The sequence below is a fragment of the Mobula birostris genome, chromosome 17, assembly GCF_030028105.1.
Source record: "Mobula birostris isolate sMobBir1 chromosome 17, sMobBir1.hap1, whole genome shotgun sequence".
In the NCBI taxonomy this organism is placed as follows: Eukaryota; Metazoa; Chordata; class Chondrichthyes; order Myliobatiformes; family Myliobatidae; genus Mobula; species Mobula birostris.
Window position 1 is genome coordinate 3,218,535 of NC_092386.1, and position 13,527 is coordinate 3,232,061.

The window sequence follows — 13,527 nt, forward strand, 5'->3', positions numbered from 1 at the left end:
CCCCCACCCCCACCCGGTGGCCAATACCCCAAGCGGTGTTACTAGTGGCTGTAGCACAAACCGATGAATGTCTACGTCAGATATGAATATGCAACAGCATTAAGCTGCAAATACATGATTGCAATACAGGCAGATATATTCTTAAATGATAAATTTAATGTTTTCCAGTAACATATAACGCCGTTTAATAGCCATTGGTTTGAAATATGGTTTGTGTCACGGTGACATCTGAATTATACAGGCAGAAAGGTACTGAATGAAGGAATGAAGGTACTGATAAATGATTGTAGATATTTAGAATTGGATCTGCTATTAAATTATCCTCGCGTGTTTCTCTTGTGCAGGGATGATAGAATGTGCCGGCCACATTTCAGAACACATCGTTAAAACTACTCGGATTTGCTTGCGGGGTGGGTGAATGCAAGACATGCTGACAAAAGAGCACTTACCCATGGCAGAACACTTTGTATCAAGATAATTTTCTTCTTGGCCTGTCGTGACCTTTCTGACCGCTTTCTTATACAAAGAGCAGTGGACTGAAAGCTGCCATTTCAGACCGTGCAATAGACTTCAACTTAGTCTTTTTACTGTGTTTTGGTGGGAGGAGAGGGTATAACGGAATTCTGAAAGCCTTCTTGCAAGATTGTGAAAAGTTGCAAAGGGCCCTGGGGAGAATGTTGGATCATGTTGTAACTAACATTGCTAGTCAATTGGATCCAAAGAGCAGGCAAATCTTTTTTTCATTCTGAAGTGGAATGTTATAGAAGCATTTTGCTGTCTGTGTGAGTAAAAGGGTAGTTTCAAAGTGGAAAATTAGCTAATTAATGAAATTTACTAAAAGATTGTTGGAAATTGAGCTAGTTTTGAATTAAGGTTTTCTGATTATCATTGCAATATAAAGCAGGCAGTAATTCTGTGCAACATTGATGTTTTAATTAGTAATAGAAATAAAATTTAAATTTGTATATGGTTATTAAGTATATAATAGAAATGAAAAATTTAATTCGGAACTAATTGTATCTTAAAGCTGGTTTCCGGAAGTTTCTTTATCTCCTGATACTAGGTGATCTTTTGTAGCCACCAGAAAAAGCAGATGTGCTGCTCTATAATATCTGGAAAACTTGACTTTTTTTAAAGCAGATGTGACGAGTAAATATTTGTCACCACATTTAACTTCTTATTAATTTGGGCTATTATGGATTTATTATGCGAGCCTAGATACAACAAAAAAAAACAAAGATTTAATTGCTAAATTACTATTCTACTGTACACATGGCATTGCAAACCTTACTAGAAAGCCTCTTTCAGATTGAGATACTTTTAGAAATGTTGCTTTGTATAGGTTTGCCGTGTGATATTTATATGTGTCTATAGTATTGCAAAGGTGTAGATCTTAGAATTTTGAAATGTTTGCATTATAATTACAGATATTAGTTATTTGGCTGGACTTCAGTCTTAATCACTGGAATATTGATTTATATCAATGGCAGCTGCATTAAGATTGTTTTTCCCAATGATCTAAATGGAAAAGCTGCCTTAATTTGCATGCCATGATAGTGTAGCAGCTAGCGCAACACTATTACAGCTTGGGCAGTCGAAATTTAGAGTTTAATCCCATGCGAGGAATACATCTTCCCCATTTACTCCTCTTCAGGAGTTGAGTTACAGGGAAAGATTTAACAGGTTAGGACTTTATTCCTTGGAGCATAGAAGAATAAGGAGGGATTTGATATAGGTTTACAAAATTATGAGGGGGATAGACAGAGTAAGTGTGAATAGGCTGTTTCCACTTAGATTAGGAGAGATAAATACGAGAGGACATGGCTTTAGGGTGAAATGGGAAAGGTTTAGGGGGAACTTCTTCACTCAGAGAGTGGTGGGAGTGTGGAACGAGTTGCTATCTGACGTGGTAAATGCGGGCTCACTCTTAAGTTTTAAGAATAAATTGGATAGGTACATGGATGGGAGAGGTCTGGAAGGTTATGGACTGGATACAGGTCAATGGGACTAGTAGAATAATGTTTTGGCGCAGACTAGAAGGGCTAAATGGCCTGTTTCCTGTGCTGTAGTGTTCTATGGCTCTATGTAATGCGTGGGTTTCCTCCGAGTGTTCTGGTTTTCATCTTACTGTCCAAAGATGTACTGAGTAGGTTAATTGGCCATTGTAAATTGTCCCGTTAGGGTTAAATCAGACTGTCAGGGGTTATTGTGTGGCACAGCTTGAAGGGCTGGAAGGTCTATTCTGCGCTGTATCTCTAAACAAAGTAATTTTTTTATAAATCATACAGAAAATTTTCAGAAAATCCAGTTAAGACTGGTCCAGTTGTCTGTGTGACTGGGGTGCAGAGATGAGGGATGATCAGTTTTAAAGGGTCATTGTATGTGGACAGAGCTGAGCAGAAATGGAATCTATATTACTGGAGTGTCGAATCTTTCATTTTTGGGTGCAAATGATTGCAGTTCTGTGATGCAGAGAGATCTATATGCAATAGTGCCTGATTTACAGGGGGAAAATGTGCACACAGTGCCTATAAAAAGCATTCACCCCCCCCCCGAAAGTTTTCATGTTTTATTGTTTTGCAACATTGATTCACAGTGGACTTAATCTGGCTTTTTTGACACTGATCAATAGAAAAAGACTCTTTATTGTCAAAGTGAAAACAGACCTCTAGAAAGTGATCTAAATTAATTACAATTATAAAACACAAAATAATTGATTACATAAGTATTAACCCCCTTCAAGTCAGTATTTAGTAGATGCACCTTTTGCAGCAATTACAGCCTTGTGTCTGTGTGGATAGGTCTCTATCAGCTTTGCACATCTGGACAACTGCAATTTTTCCCCATTCTTTACAAAACTGCTCAAGCTCCGTCAAAATGCATGGAGATCGTGAGTGAAAAGCCCTTTTCAAGACCTGCCACAAGTTCTCAATTGGATTGAGGTTTGAACTCTGACGGCCACTCCAGGACATTAACTTTGTTGTTTTTAAGCCATTCCTGTGTAGCTTTGGCTTTATGCTTGGAGTCATTGTCTTGCTGCAGGGCAAATCTTCTCCCAAGTCACAGCTTTCTTGCAGACTGCATCAGGTTTCCCTCGAGGAGGGGTGGTATTACTGGTCAGGGATACTATTACAGCTGCAGAAAGGGTGAGTAATGTAGTAGGATCCTCTTTTGAGTCAGTATGGGTGGAAGTCAGGAACAGGAAGGGAGCAGTTACTCTATTGGGAGTATTCTATAGGCCCTGTGGTAGCAGCAGAGATACTGAGGAGCAGATTGGGAGACAGATTTTGGAAAGGTGCAAAAATAACAGGGTTGTTATCATGGGTGATTTGAACTTCCCTAATATTGATTGGCACCTGATTAGTTCCAATGGTTTAGATGGGGCAGAGTTTGTTAAGTGTGTCCGGGACGGATTCCTGTCACAGTATGTGGACAGGCCGACTAGGGGGAATGCCATACTATATCTAGTACTAGGTAACGAACTGGGTCAGGTCACAGATCTCTCAGTGGGTGTGTATCTGGGGGACAGTGATCACCACTCCCTGGCCTTTAACATTATCATGGAAAAGGATAGAATCAGAGAGGACAGTAAAATTTTTAATTGGGGAAAGGCAAATCATGAGGCTATAAGGCTAGAACTTGCAGGTGTGAAATGGGATGATGTTTTTGCAGGGAAATGTACTATGGACATATGGTCGATGTTTAGGGATCTCTTGCTGGATGTTAAGGATAAATTTGTCCCGGTGAGGAAGATAAAGAATGGTAGGGTGAAGGAACCATGGGTGACTAATGAGGTGGAAAATCTAGTCAGGTGGAAGAAGGCAGCATACATGAGGTTTAGGAAGCAAAGATCAGATGGGTCTATTGAGGAATATAGGGTAGCAGGAAAGGAGCTTAAGAAGGGGCTGAGGAGATCAAGAAGGGGGCATGAGAAGGCCTTGGCGAGTAGGGTAAAGGAAAACCCCAAGGCATTCTTCAATTATGTGAAGAACAAAAGGATGACAGGAGTGAAGGTAGGACCGATTAGAGATAAAGGCGGTTGAGACGATTGCGTCGTCTGTGATCTGGGCTGACAGTTACGTGCCGGGCGGCACCTAACTAATTAGCTTGTTTATTTCGGCTTTTTTCTTAAAGATGTGCTAGGTGCGCTCGGGCCACCACTGCATTCATCGCGGATCGGTATCTGTCCGCGGCCCGGGAGTTGAGGTGGTGGGACACTGGGGTGTCATCTTGACGTCTGTTTCCATCACGGCAGGCAGGTCATCTTCTCCTATGTCTGCCTACCTCGATGTCGAAGGTCGAGGTTCGTCATCTGCTGTGGCTGATGTGGAAGGCTTGCTTGACTGCTTAGCCTCGCGCATTTTTAGATCATACAGTTCTTTGTAAGCACTCAAACCATCCTGCAAATATGCCCTAAACTGACGTACCCTTTCAAAATTAAAGCCGTACTTTATCATTGCAGCAAAAATCTCATGCAGTTGCTTCACGTTCAGTTCCTGGACGACTTCACTTTCGGTCCGTTCGCTACTACATTCGGTTTCGATTGTTATCCTTTCCTCTTCCAATTGCATCAGCTCTTCATCTATCAGTTATTGGTCATGGGATGCCAAAACCACTTCAACATCATCTTCGTCAACTTCCACAAGCCAAACTCACTTTGTCTTTACTTCGTTCACCACGATCAATACGCTTAATTATGTCTAGCTTTACGCTAAGTGTAACACCCTTACGAACTCTTTCAGGCTTTTCCGTTACCTTAGAATTCATCTTGCTAACAGCTGCTCACAGGCACGTGTTTAAGCAATGCCGGCTAGAATGCCGTTCCGAATCCGGGGGAGAGCGGCTGCTCGGGGCGCAAGCTGTCTTTTATCGCACGCTGTTTTTTTTCTTAACAGTGAAAACACCTTCTGTTAGCGAAAACAGGTAAGTAATGTAGGTCTTTCGTAATAATGAGGTTTCGTGAAGCAAACGTTTGAAAAGCGGGGCACACCTGTACTCAATTTTTGGTTTCGATTGTTGTTCATTTCAATTGTTTGTATGATTTGTGGGTTTTTTTTGCGTATCTGGTGTAGGTCTTTTATTTTTATTTTATTCTTTAAGGGTTCTTTTGGGTTTCTTGCTTTGTGGCTACCTGTGAGCAAACAAATCTCAAGGTTGTATAATTTATATGTTCTTAGATAACAAATGTACTTTGAACTTTGAAATGACATTGAGTAAGAGGTTGGTGTTATGGTACCACTCAGCCAGACTTTCAATCTCCCTCATATGTGCTAATTCGTCACCACCTTTGTTTGGGCCCATGACAGTGGGCAAATTTAAATATTGCTTTGGTACTATGCTTAACCACCAAGTCAGATGTGTAAAGTGCGCAGAGCAGAGGGCTAAGCACACAGTCCTGTGGTGCACCTGTGCTTATAAAGTCCGTGGAGGAGATGTTTTAGTAAATTTGAACTGACTTAGAGTCTGGAAGTGAGGAAAGTGGGGATCCAATTGCACAAGGAGGTATTGAGGCCAAGGTTTTGAAGCTAATTGATTAGTTTTGAGGAGATATAATTAGATTATGAGGACACTCAGTCCTTGTTTATTGTCATTTAGAAATGCATGCATTAAAAAATGATACAACATTCCTCCAGAATGATATCACAAGAAAACACAGTACAAACCAAGACTAAAACTGACAAAACCACATAATTATAACATATAGTTACAACAGTGCAAAGCAATACCATAAATTGATAAAGAGCAGATCATGGGCACGGTAAAAAAAAAGTCTCAAGTCCCTATAGACTCATCATCTCACGCAGGCGGCAGAAGGGAGGAACTTTCCCTGCCATGAACCTCCAAGCGCTGCCAACTGCCGATGCTGCACCATTGGAAGCACCCGACTGCAGCGGACTCTGAGTCCGTCCGAAAACTTCGAGCCTCTGACCAGCCCCTCCGACACAGCCTCTCCGAGCACCATCCTCTGCCGAGCGCTTTGATCCTGCCCCGGCCACCGAGCAACAAGCAAAGCTGAGGACTCGGGGCCTTCTCTTCCGGAGATTCTGGACCACACAGTAGCAGTAGCAGCGAAGCAGGCATTTCAGATGTTTCCCCAGATGTTCCTCCATGCTCTCACATCTGTCTCCATCAAATCAGGATTGTGCACGGCACCCTACTTGACAATTAACAGACATCACCACTGGAGTGGCCGCTGCGAGCTGCCTCGTGCCGCCATCTTCCCTTCTCCTTTATTGAATGGATCAATATTGAATGTTGAGCTGTAATAGATAAAGAGCATCCTGATGTATGCATCCTTGCTGTCCAGATTTTTCAAGCTTTAGTGAACAGCCAGTAAAATGGTGACTGATGTGGACCTGTTGTGCCGGTCGGCAAATTTCAGTGGATCCAAGTTGCTTCTCAGGCAGGAGCTGATATGTTTCATCACCACCAGCCTCTTAAAACACTTCATCACTGTGGATGTAACTGCTACTGGATGACACAGGAGTTAGGATGTCACATTGCAAGTGTAGAAGACTTTGACAAAGCAACTTGTGAAAGTATTTATTGTGTGTAGTTCTGGTTACCCAACTATGGGAAGGATGTCAATGCAGCAACAAGAATATTTACCAAAAAGCTAAAATCTGAGCACATATCACCAGTTATTGCATCATTATGCTGGCTGCCTGTTTTCTTTAGGATCAATTTTAAAGTACTTGTAATTCTGTATAACGCTCTGAACAATCTAGCTCCTCAGTATATTTTGGAGTGTCCATCCTCTTACATCCCTAATTGTAATCTTAGATCTGTGAATACTGTTTCACTTGGTGGTCCCAGAGCCAAGTATATAAGAACTGGTGATGTGGCTTTTTGCTTTTATGCACCAAAAATCTGGAATACTTTACTGACTGAGATACGCCAGGCTCGTACTGTTGAATGTTTCAAATCACCTCTGACAACCTAATTTCTTAATTTGCTCTACTTAGAGGATTACTTAATGCCTGCTAATGATGTTTACATTTTTAAAATTTGGTATATTTGATTACTTTGCATTCAATAAAATATTTGTCTTTATGATTTTTTATTCTGTCTCGAATCTTTATGTCTATATTGATTTATCTTTACAATCTCTGTAGAGCACTTTGAGCCTATGAATGGTGCTTTATAAAAATAATATTACTATTAATGACAATATTTGGACAGATCCGTGGGTTGGAAAGGTTTTGAGGGATATGAACCAAATTCAGGAAAGCAGGACTAGTTTCAGTAGACATCGTTGCATTAATGAGCTGAAAGCCCTGTTTCCTTGCTCCATAACTCTGTTACTCAGTTAGTGTGATCGCATTTCTACTGCAACGTCCAACATTCTGTAATGAAGTGCATATCTCCCGATGATCCTTTGGTCTCAGTATCTGAAGATGGCGTGCGGGCTTCCTTCTAGTGAGTGAATCCAAGGAAAGTATCCGGTCCAGGCGGAGTACTGAAGACCTGTGCGATCAACCTCTCGCTCCGGCAGTGTGTGGTATCCACCTGCTTCAAGCAGGCTTCAATTGTCTAACATAGAAGATAGAAATTTACAGCACATTACAGGCCCTTCAGCCCATAATGTTGTGCCGACCATGTAACCTACTCCAGAAACTGCCTACAATTTCCCTGGCACATAGCCCTCTATTTTTCTAAGCATCATGTACCTATCTAAGAAGCTCTTAAAAGATCCTATTGTATCTGCTTCCTCCACCGCCGCCAGCAATGTATTCCACCACTCTTTGTGTGAAAAACTTACGCCTGATATCCCCTTAGTACCTATTTCCAAGCACCTTAAAACTATGCACCCTCATGTTAGCCATTTCAGCCCTGGGAAAAAAGTCTCTGGCTATCCACAAGCTCAATGTCCCTCATCATCTTATACACCTCTATCAGGTCACCTCTCATCCTCCATCGCTCCAAAGAGAAAAGGCCAAGTACACTCAACCTATTCTCATAAGGTATGCCCTCCAATTCAGGCAACATCCTTGTAAATCTTCTCTGCACTCTCTCTACAGTATCCACATCCTTCCTGTAGTGAGGTGACCAGAACTGAACACAGTACTCCATGGGGTCTGACCAAGGTCTGATATAGCTGTACCATTACCTCACAGCTCTTGAACTCAATCCATGAAAATGAAAGTGAACATAAACAAATTTGCAACGTCTAAACAGCAAAAAATTATGTTACTGGTCTCCCTGTTAAAGAAATTGTGTTACTGTTGAGGCAGAGGCTCAAATACAGCAGACCACTGCAGGTTTAAAGGTGAAACTTGCAGAAAATGCAATAAAGAAGGGCATCTACAGGCATTACAGGCAGACAAAATAAATGGACTGCACAGGGAAGAAAAAAAGTTAAGAAATCATGTTCCAGTTTTAAAAAGAGCACTAATCTGCATGCTGTTGATGAAAAATCTGATACTGATGAGAGGACATAGTACTGGGTAGCCTTGAAATTTACAAAATGAAAACCAGCAATAGACATGCAATATGGTTTACACCAGAGGTGAATGGCAAATTAATTAAAGTAGAATTGAATACTGACTGGGCTGTTTGAGTCAACCCAGAATGAGGTTGAGCGGCACTTGAAAGACACTGAACTGAAGCCTGCAGATATTCAACTAAAAACTTATACCAGAAAAAATCCTGCAGGAATGACATTCATAACAGTGAAATACAACAAACAACAAGTCACATTGGGCTCTTAGTTGTTAGAAACAAGAAGGCCAGCTTTGGGGGGATGTAATAGACTGAAATAACTATGTCTTTATTGGAAATCCATCCAACATGTGCATGTCACATGGCCTGTCATAGAGTCAACTGAAAGTGAATTAAGAAAGGTACTGGATGATGCCACAGCAGTGTTTAAGGATGACATTGAAAAACTCAAATATATCTAGGGTAAAATAATGTTGAATGAAAATGCCACACCCAAGTTTTGCAAAGCCCGTCCAGTTCCTTATACCATCCGTGATAAAGTACCAGTGAGCTAGATCGCATGAAGGAATTCTTTCCAAGGTTGAGTGGAGCCCATGGGCAATGCCAGTGGTTTCCAGTAGCCAAGAAGAATGGGTCTGTCAGGATCTGTGGTGATTTTAAGATCATCATCAACCCAGTACTGTAAGTAGATCAATACCCTCTACCCATGAGAGAGGATATCTTTGCAAACCTTTCTGGAGGGAATCACTTTAACAAAGTGGACTGAACCAAGTCTTATCTACAGATGGAGATGGAAGAAGAGTCCAAAGTGTTTCTGGCTATAAACACTCACAAAGGGCTTTATCACTGTAATAGGCTTATTTTTGGAATATTTCTGCACCTGCACTCTTGCAGAAAGCTATGGATCAGGTGCTGCAAAGCTGTCCAGGCACTCAGTGTTACCAAGATGACATCTTTGTTACCGTTATGGACAAGAAGCATCTCCAAAATCTCAAGACAGTATTAAAAAGATTAGAAGATTACAAGCTCAGAGTTTGCTGCAACAAGTATGAATTCTTTAAACCGAGCATCATTTACTGTGGTCACACCATCCCCTCAATCGCAGGACTCTGCAGAGAGTGATGCAGACAGCCCAATGTATCTTCCCACTGTTCAGGATATTTACAAAGACAGGTGTGTAAAAAGGGCCCAAAGGATCATTGGGGATCCAAGTCACCCCAGCCACAAATTGTTCCAGCTGCTACAATCCAGGAAACGGTATCACAGCATTATAGCTGGGACCAACAGACTCCGGGACAGCTTCTTCCACCAGGCCATCAGACTGATTAATTCACACTGATAGAATTATATTGCTATGCTATATTGACTGTCTTGCTGTACATACTATTTATTACAAATTACTATAAATTGCACATTGCATATTCAGGTGGAGACAGAACATAGTGATTTTTATTCCCCATGTATGTGAATAATGTAAGAAATAAAGTCAAAAAATCAATTCAATTCAATTCAATTTATTTACTACGACCAATTTGAGAACAGGAGTAAAGTGCCTTGACATAATTCTAAGGGGCCTTAATGAAACTACACATGGAAAATAATTTATTTATTTATTTATTTATTTATTTGACAACCCAACGAGGTGCACTGTCCAGCAACCCATCTATTTAGCACTAGCCTAATCACAGGACAATTGGCAATGACCAATTAACTACCAACTGGTATGCCTTTGGACTGTGGGAGGAAACCAGACACCCAGAGGAAACACACATGATTCATGGGGAGAACCATATAAACTCCTTACAGACGGTGCTGGAATTGAACTCCAAAACTCCCTGAGCTGCAAATGCATCACACTAACCACTTTGCTACTGTGGCACTGTGCTACTGTGTAAGGAGATCAAAATTATTCCTACCCAAGAAAGGAAAGGAATAAATGCCACAGAGAGAGTGTAGTAAAGACTCAGTGGATTGTTACAGATGGAGCATTTGCCTTGCATAGATGTCAGTATATTCCACCTGACTCTGTGATCTAAGCATGCAAGGGACTTTCTCAAAAGACTTTCTCTCTAGATTTTAGAAGGGTAAGTCTTTTCAAACAACATCAAAACCTCTTACAGGGCTTCACAGGCTGGTTGTAGGGAGGATATTTTCGCTGGCTGAGGTAGTCAGATCACTCAGAATAAAAAGTCTCAGAATAAAGAGTAGCTTATTTAGCGTTGAGTTGAAAAGAAATTTATTCATGCAGATGTTGGTGAATGTTTGGAATTCCCTCTCCTGGAAGGGCTGTGGAGGTTCAAGAATTGAGTTAATTCTAGATTCAAGATTCAAGTATATTTATCATGAATTTTAACCAATGTTTAAAGACTTCAAAGGGGATTCATTTTTCAACCCTCAATAAAACTAAATATTCAAAAGTCAAGTTTATTGATCACGTCTTCATCGAAATATGCAGTGAAATGTATCTTTTGTGTTAATAACGAACACACCTGCGGGTGCTCTGGGAGCAGCCCATAAGTGTCGCCACACATTCCAGCACCAACATTGCATGCCCACAGTGCTCGGCAGAGCAGCACAGAATACAAGAAGCAACAAAACAACAGCAAAACAAGCCCCATTCCTTCTTGGTAGATTTCTGGATTTTCAGTGATATGGGACCCGTGCAGAACACTAGCATTGAGGTAGAATTTATTTATTTATTTAGTGTTACAGCATGATATCAAGGCCTTCCAGCCCAATTACACACATGTGATCAATTAACTTACTCACCCATTTGTCTTTGGAATGTGGGAGAAAACCCACGTGGTCATGGGGAGAATGTCCGAACTCCTAACAGACAGCAGAGAGAATTGAACCTACGTTGCTGGTGCTGTAGTAACTGCTACAGTACTATGCTTCCTACACTATGTCAGCCATGGTCTTGATAAATTGCAGGTCAGGCTTGAAAGTCCAAGTGTCCAGTGACTATTCCTACAACGCACACAACATGCTGGGAAACTCAGCTGGCCAGACTGCATCCGAAGTTGATGTTCGGACCAAGACCTTTTTATCAGAACTGGAGAAAAGAAGATGTGACGTCAGAGTGAGAAGATGGGGGTGAGGGGAGCCTCTACCCCCACCTTGTTAGTCTGACTCCTTCCCACTTTCTGTCCAGTCCTGATGAAAGGCCTCGACCCAAAGCATTGACTGTTTACTCTTTTCCATAGATGCTGCCTGACCTGCTGAGTTCCTTCAGCATTTTGTGTGTGTTGCTTTGGATTTCCAGCATCTGCAGATTTTCTCTTGTTTGTGGAGTGACTGCTCCTATGTATTCTTTTATAAGCTCTAAATGTTAACACAACTATACTATATGTTTCATTTTGTAACTCCGTCCAGTTTATATAACTAATTGAAAGAAAAACACAGAGCCAGGAGATGTGTGTCTTAGTTTCGTTTGACTTTAAGTGAGACGCGTATTTATGATGTGGTGGCATGAGGATAAATGCCATTTACGTATTTTTACATATAACTAGTAATAAATTATGTAAACAACAAACAATGCTTCGTCAGACAATATATCTACAATATTACTCAAATATTACTGAAATACACAACACTATAAATTTAACCAAAATTTTGACAAATTAAAGGAGTCATAAGCTAAATCAGATTCTAATGACTTTATTATTTCACTTGTAAGCACAATTTTGTAAAGTGTAACAGTTTTTTTTTTCTTTTTTCACTCAGGAAGGATATGGACTAATAGTTCTAAATACCAATGAAAACTACATAGAAGTGGAGGAGCCTCAAAAACCTGAGCAGTCCTCTGCAAATGACACGGATGAGCCAGTGGAAAAGAAAGAAAAGAAAGATGACAGTCAGAAGGAGACGAAGAAGCAGCGAAATATTTATGAGAAGTATCGGAATCCTCAAAAGGAAAAAGAAACAAAGCACATCCCTATCAGGGTTAGTTTTTTTTTTACTTTTCATCAATAATAGATTTTTTCATCAATTTGCTTATGCTAACTTGTACGACAAACAAGAATATTTCATCAAGTCTCTTTACAAATTTAAAAACAAACTTCTCACAAAAGTACTTAAAATATTTTACAAAAAACTTGTGTTTAATTAATGTTTTAAGTACCATAATAACACAATAATCTAACATACTACATTTTTTTTATCTTTCTGGAGGTACACAAAAATCAAAGATCGTTTATAGATTTTTTTATGTAATTGAAAGCTAAGCATTATCTACGAAATGTCATAAATAATCTACTTTATAGGCATGGCTTTGCTAAATCCAAGGAACGTAATGTGCAGCAATTCTAAAAGATGTATGGGAGTGAAGCTGTAACACAACAGAAAAAAATTATTAACATCATGATAAATATTTATGGTTGAATGCTAATGGTGTGTTATAATGAGCAAGTGCTTTCCTTGCTCTACCCTATCACTTATTCAGTGCACCCTTACACTTTGTAATGTTAGCAGCATGAGATCGTTATAACAGTCCTGTCCACAGTTCCCCATTTCTGCAGGGGGCAGAGACAATATTATTCATTCTTTGACATTAGCTGGTGCCTTGCATCTATACTATGCATTATACATTGCTTCCACGTTGATATAACAGCAAAAGGTGGTTAATAGAATCCAGAGTTCACATTGCACTTGAGAAATTTTCCACCTTAAAAGTTGACGGAAGAGTTCATAATAAGTCCATAGTTGTTGCAAGTTATAACTTCAAAATATCAGTCAGTGATATTATATGTTTAGGTAACTCTAGAAATCAAGATTATCTTGCATAGTGAATCAGAAAGTTACTAAGAGTGGAATATGCTTATTTGACAAAAAGCTGTGAGTTATGCTAATTGTTGCACTATTCTCACCATGCACCTTCATTTTGAAAGCTGACATCCAAAAGAGAATCCTGGATATAAAATCAAATGCAATTTTGCATGGCCAAGATACTGTGAACTTCCAAAATGCAAGTACATTACTGATCATGGCACCAACCTGAAGTTTTGTGTAATGGTTCTAACTTGAAATTTCATGCATCATTACAATAATTTTGTATGCTGACTGTAGTATTATGTCTTTGAATAC

At 40.1% G+C, this 13,527-nt stretch overlaps 1 protein-coding gene across 7 annotated transcripts in view; it reads left to right on the forward strand.

Moving 5' to 3' along the window:
- The window catches only part of arb2a (ARB2 cotranscriptional regulator A), a 521,656-nt gene that overhangs the window by 180,384 nt on the left and 327,745 nt on the right, over positions 1–13,527 (forward strand). For all 7 annotated transcript variants that reach the window (XR_011889469.1, XM_072281219.1, XM_072281220.1 and 4 more), the window contains exon 7: positions 12,169–12,387. Coding sequence is in view for 6 of the 7 variants with exons in the window: in XM_072281219.1 (XP_072137320.1) it covers positions 12,169–12,387 (219 nt within the window). In the remaining variant the exon portion in view is untranslated. The remainder of the gene's footprint in view (positions 1–12,168; positions 12,388–13,527) is intronic.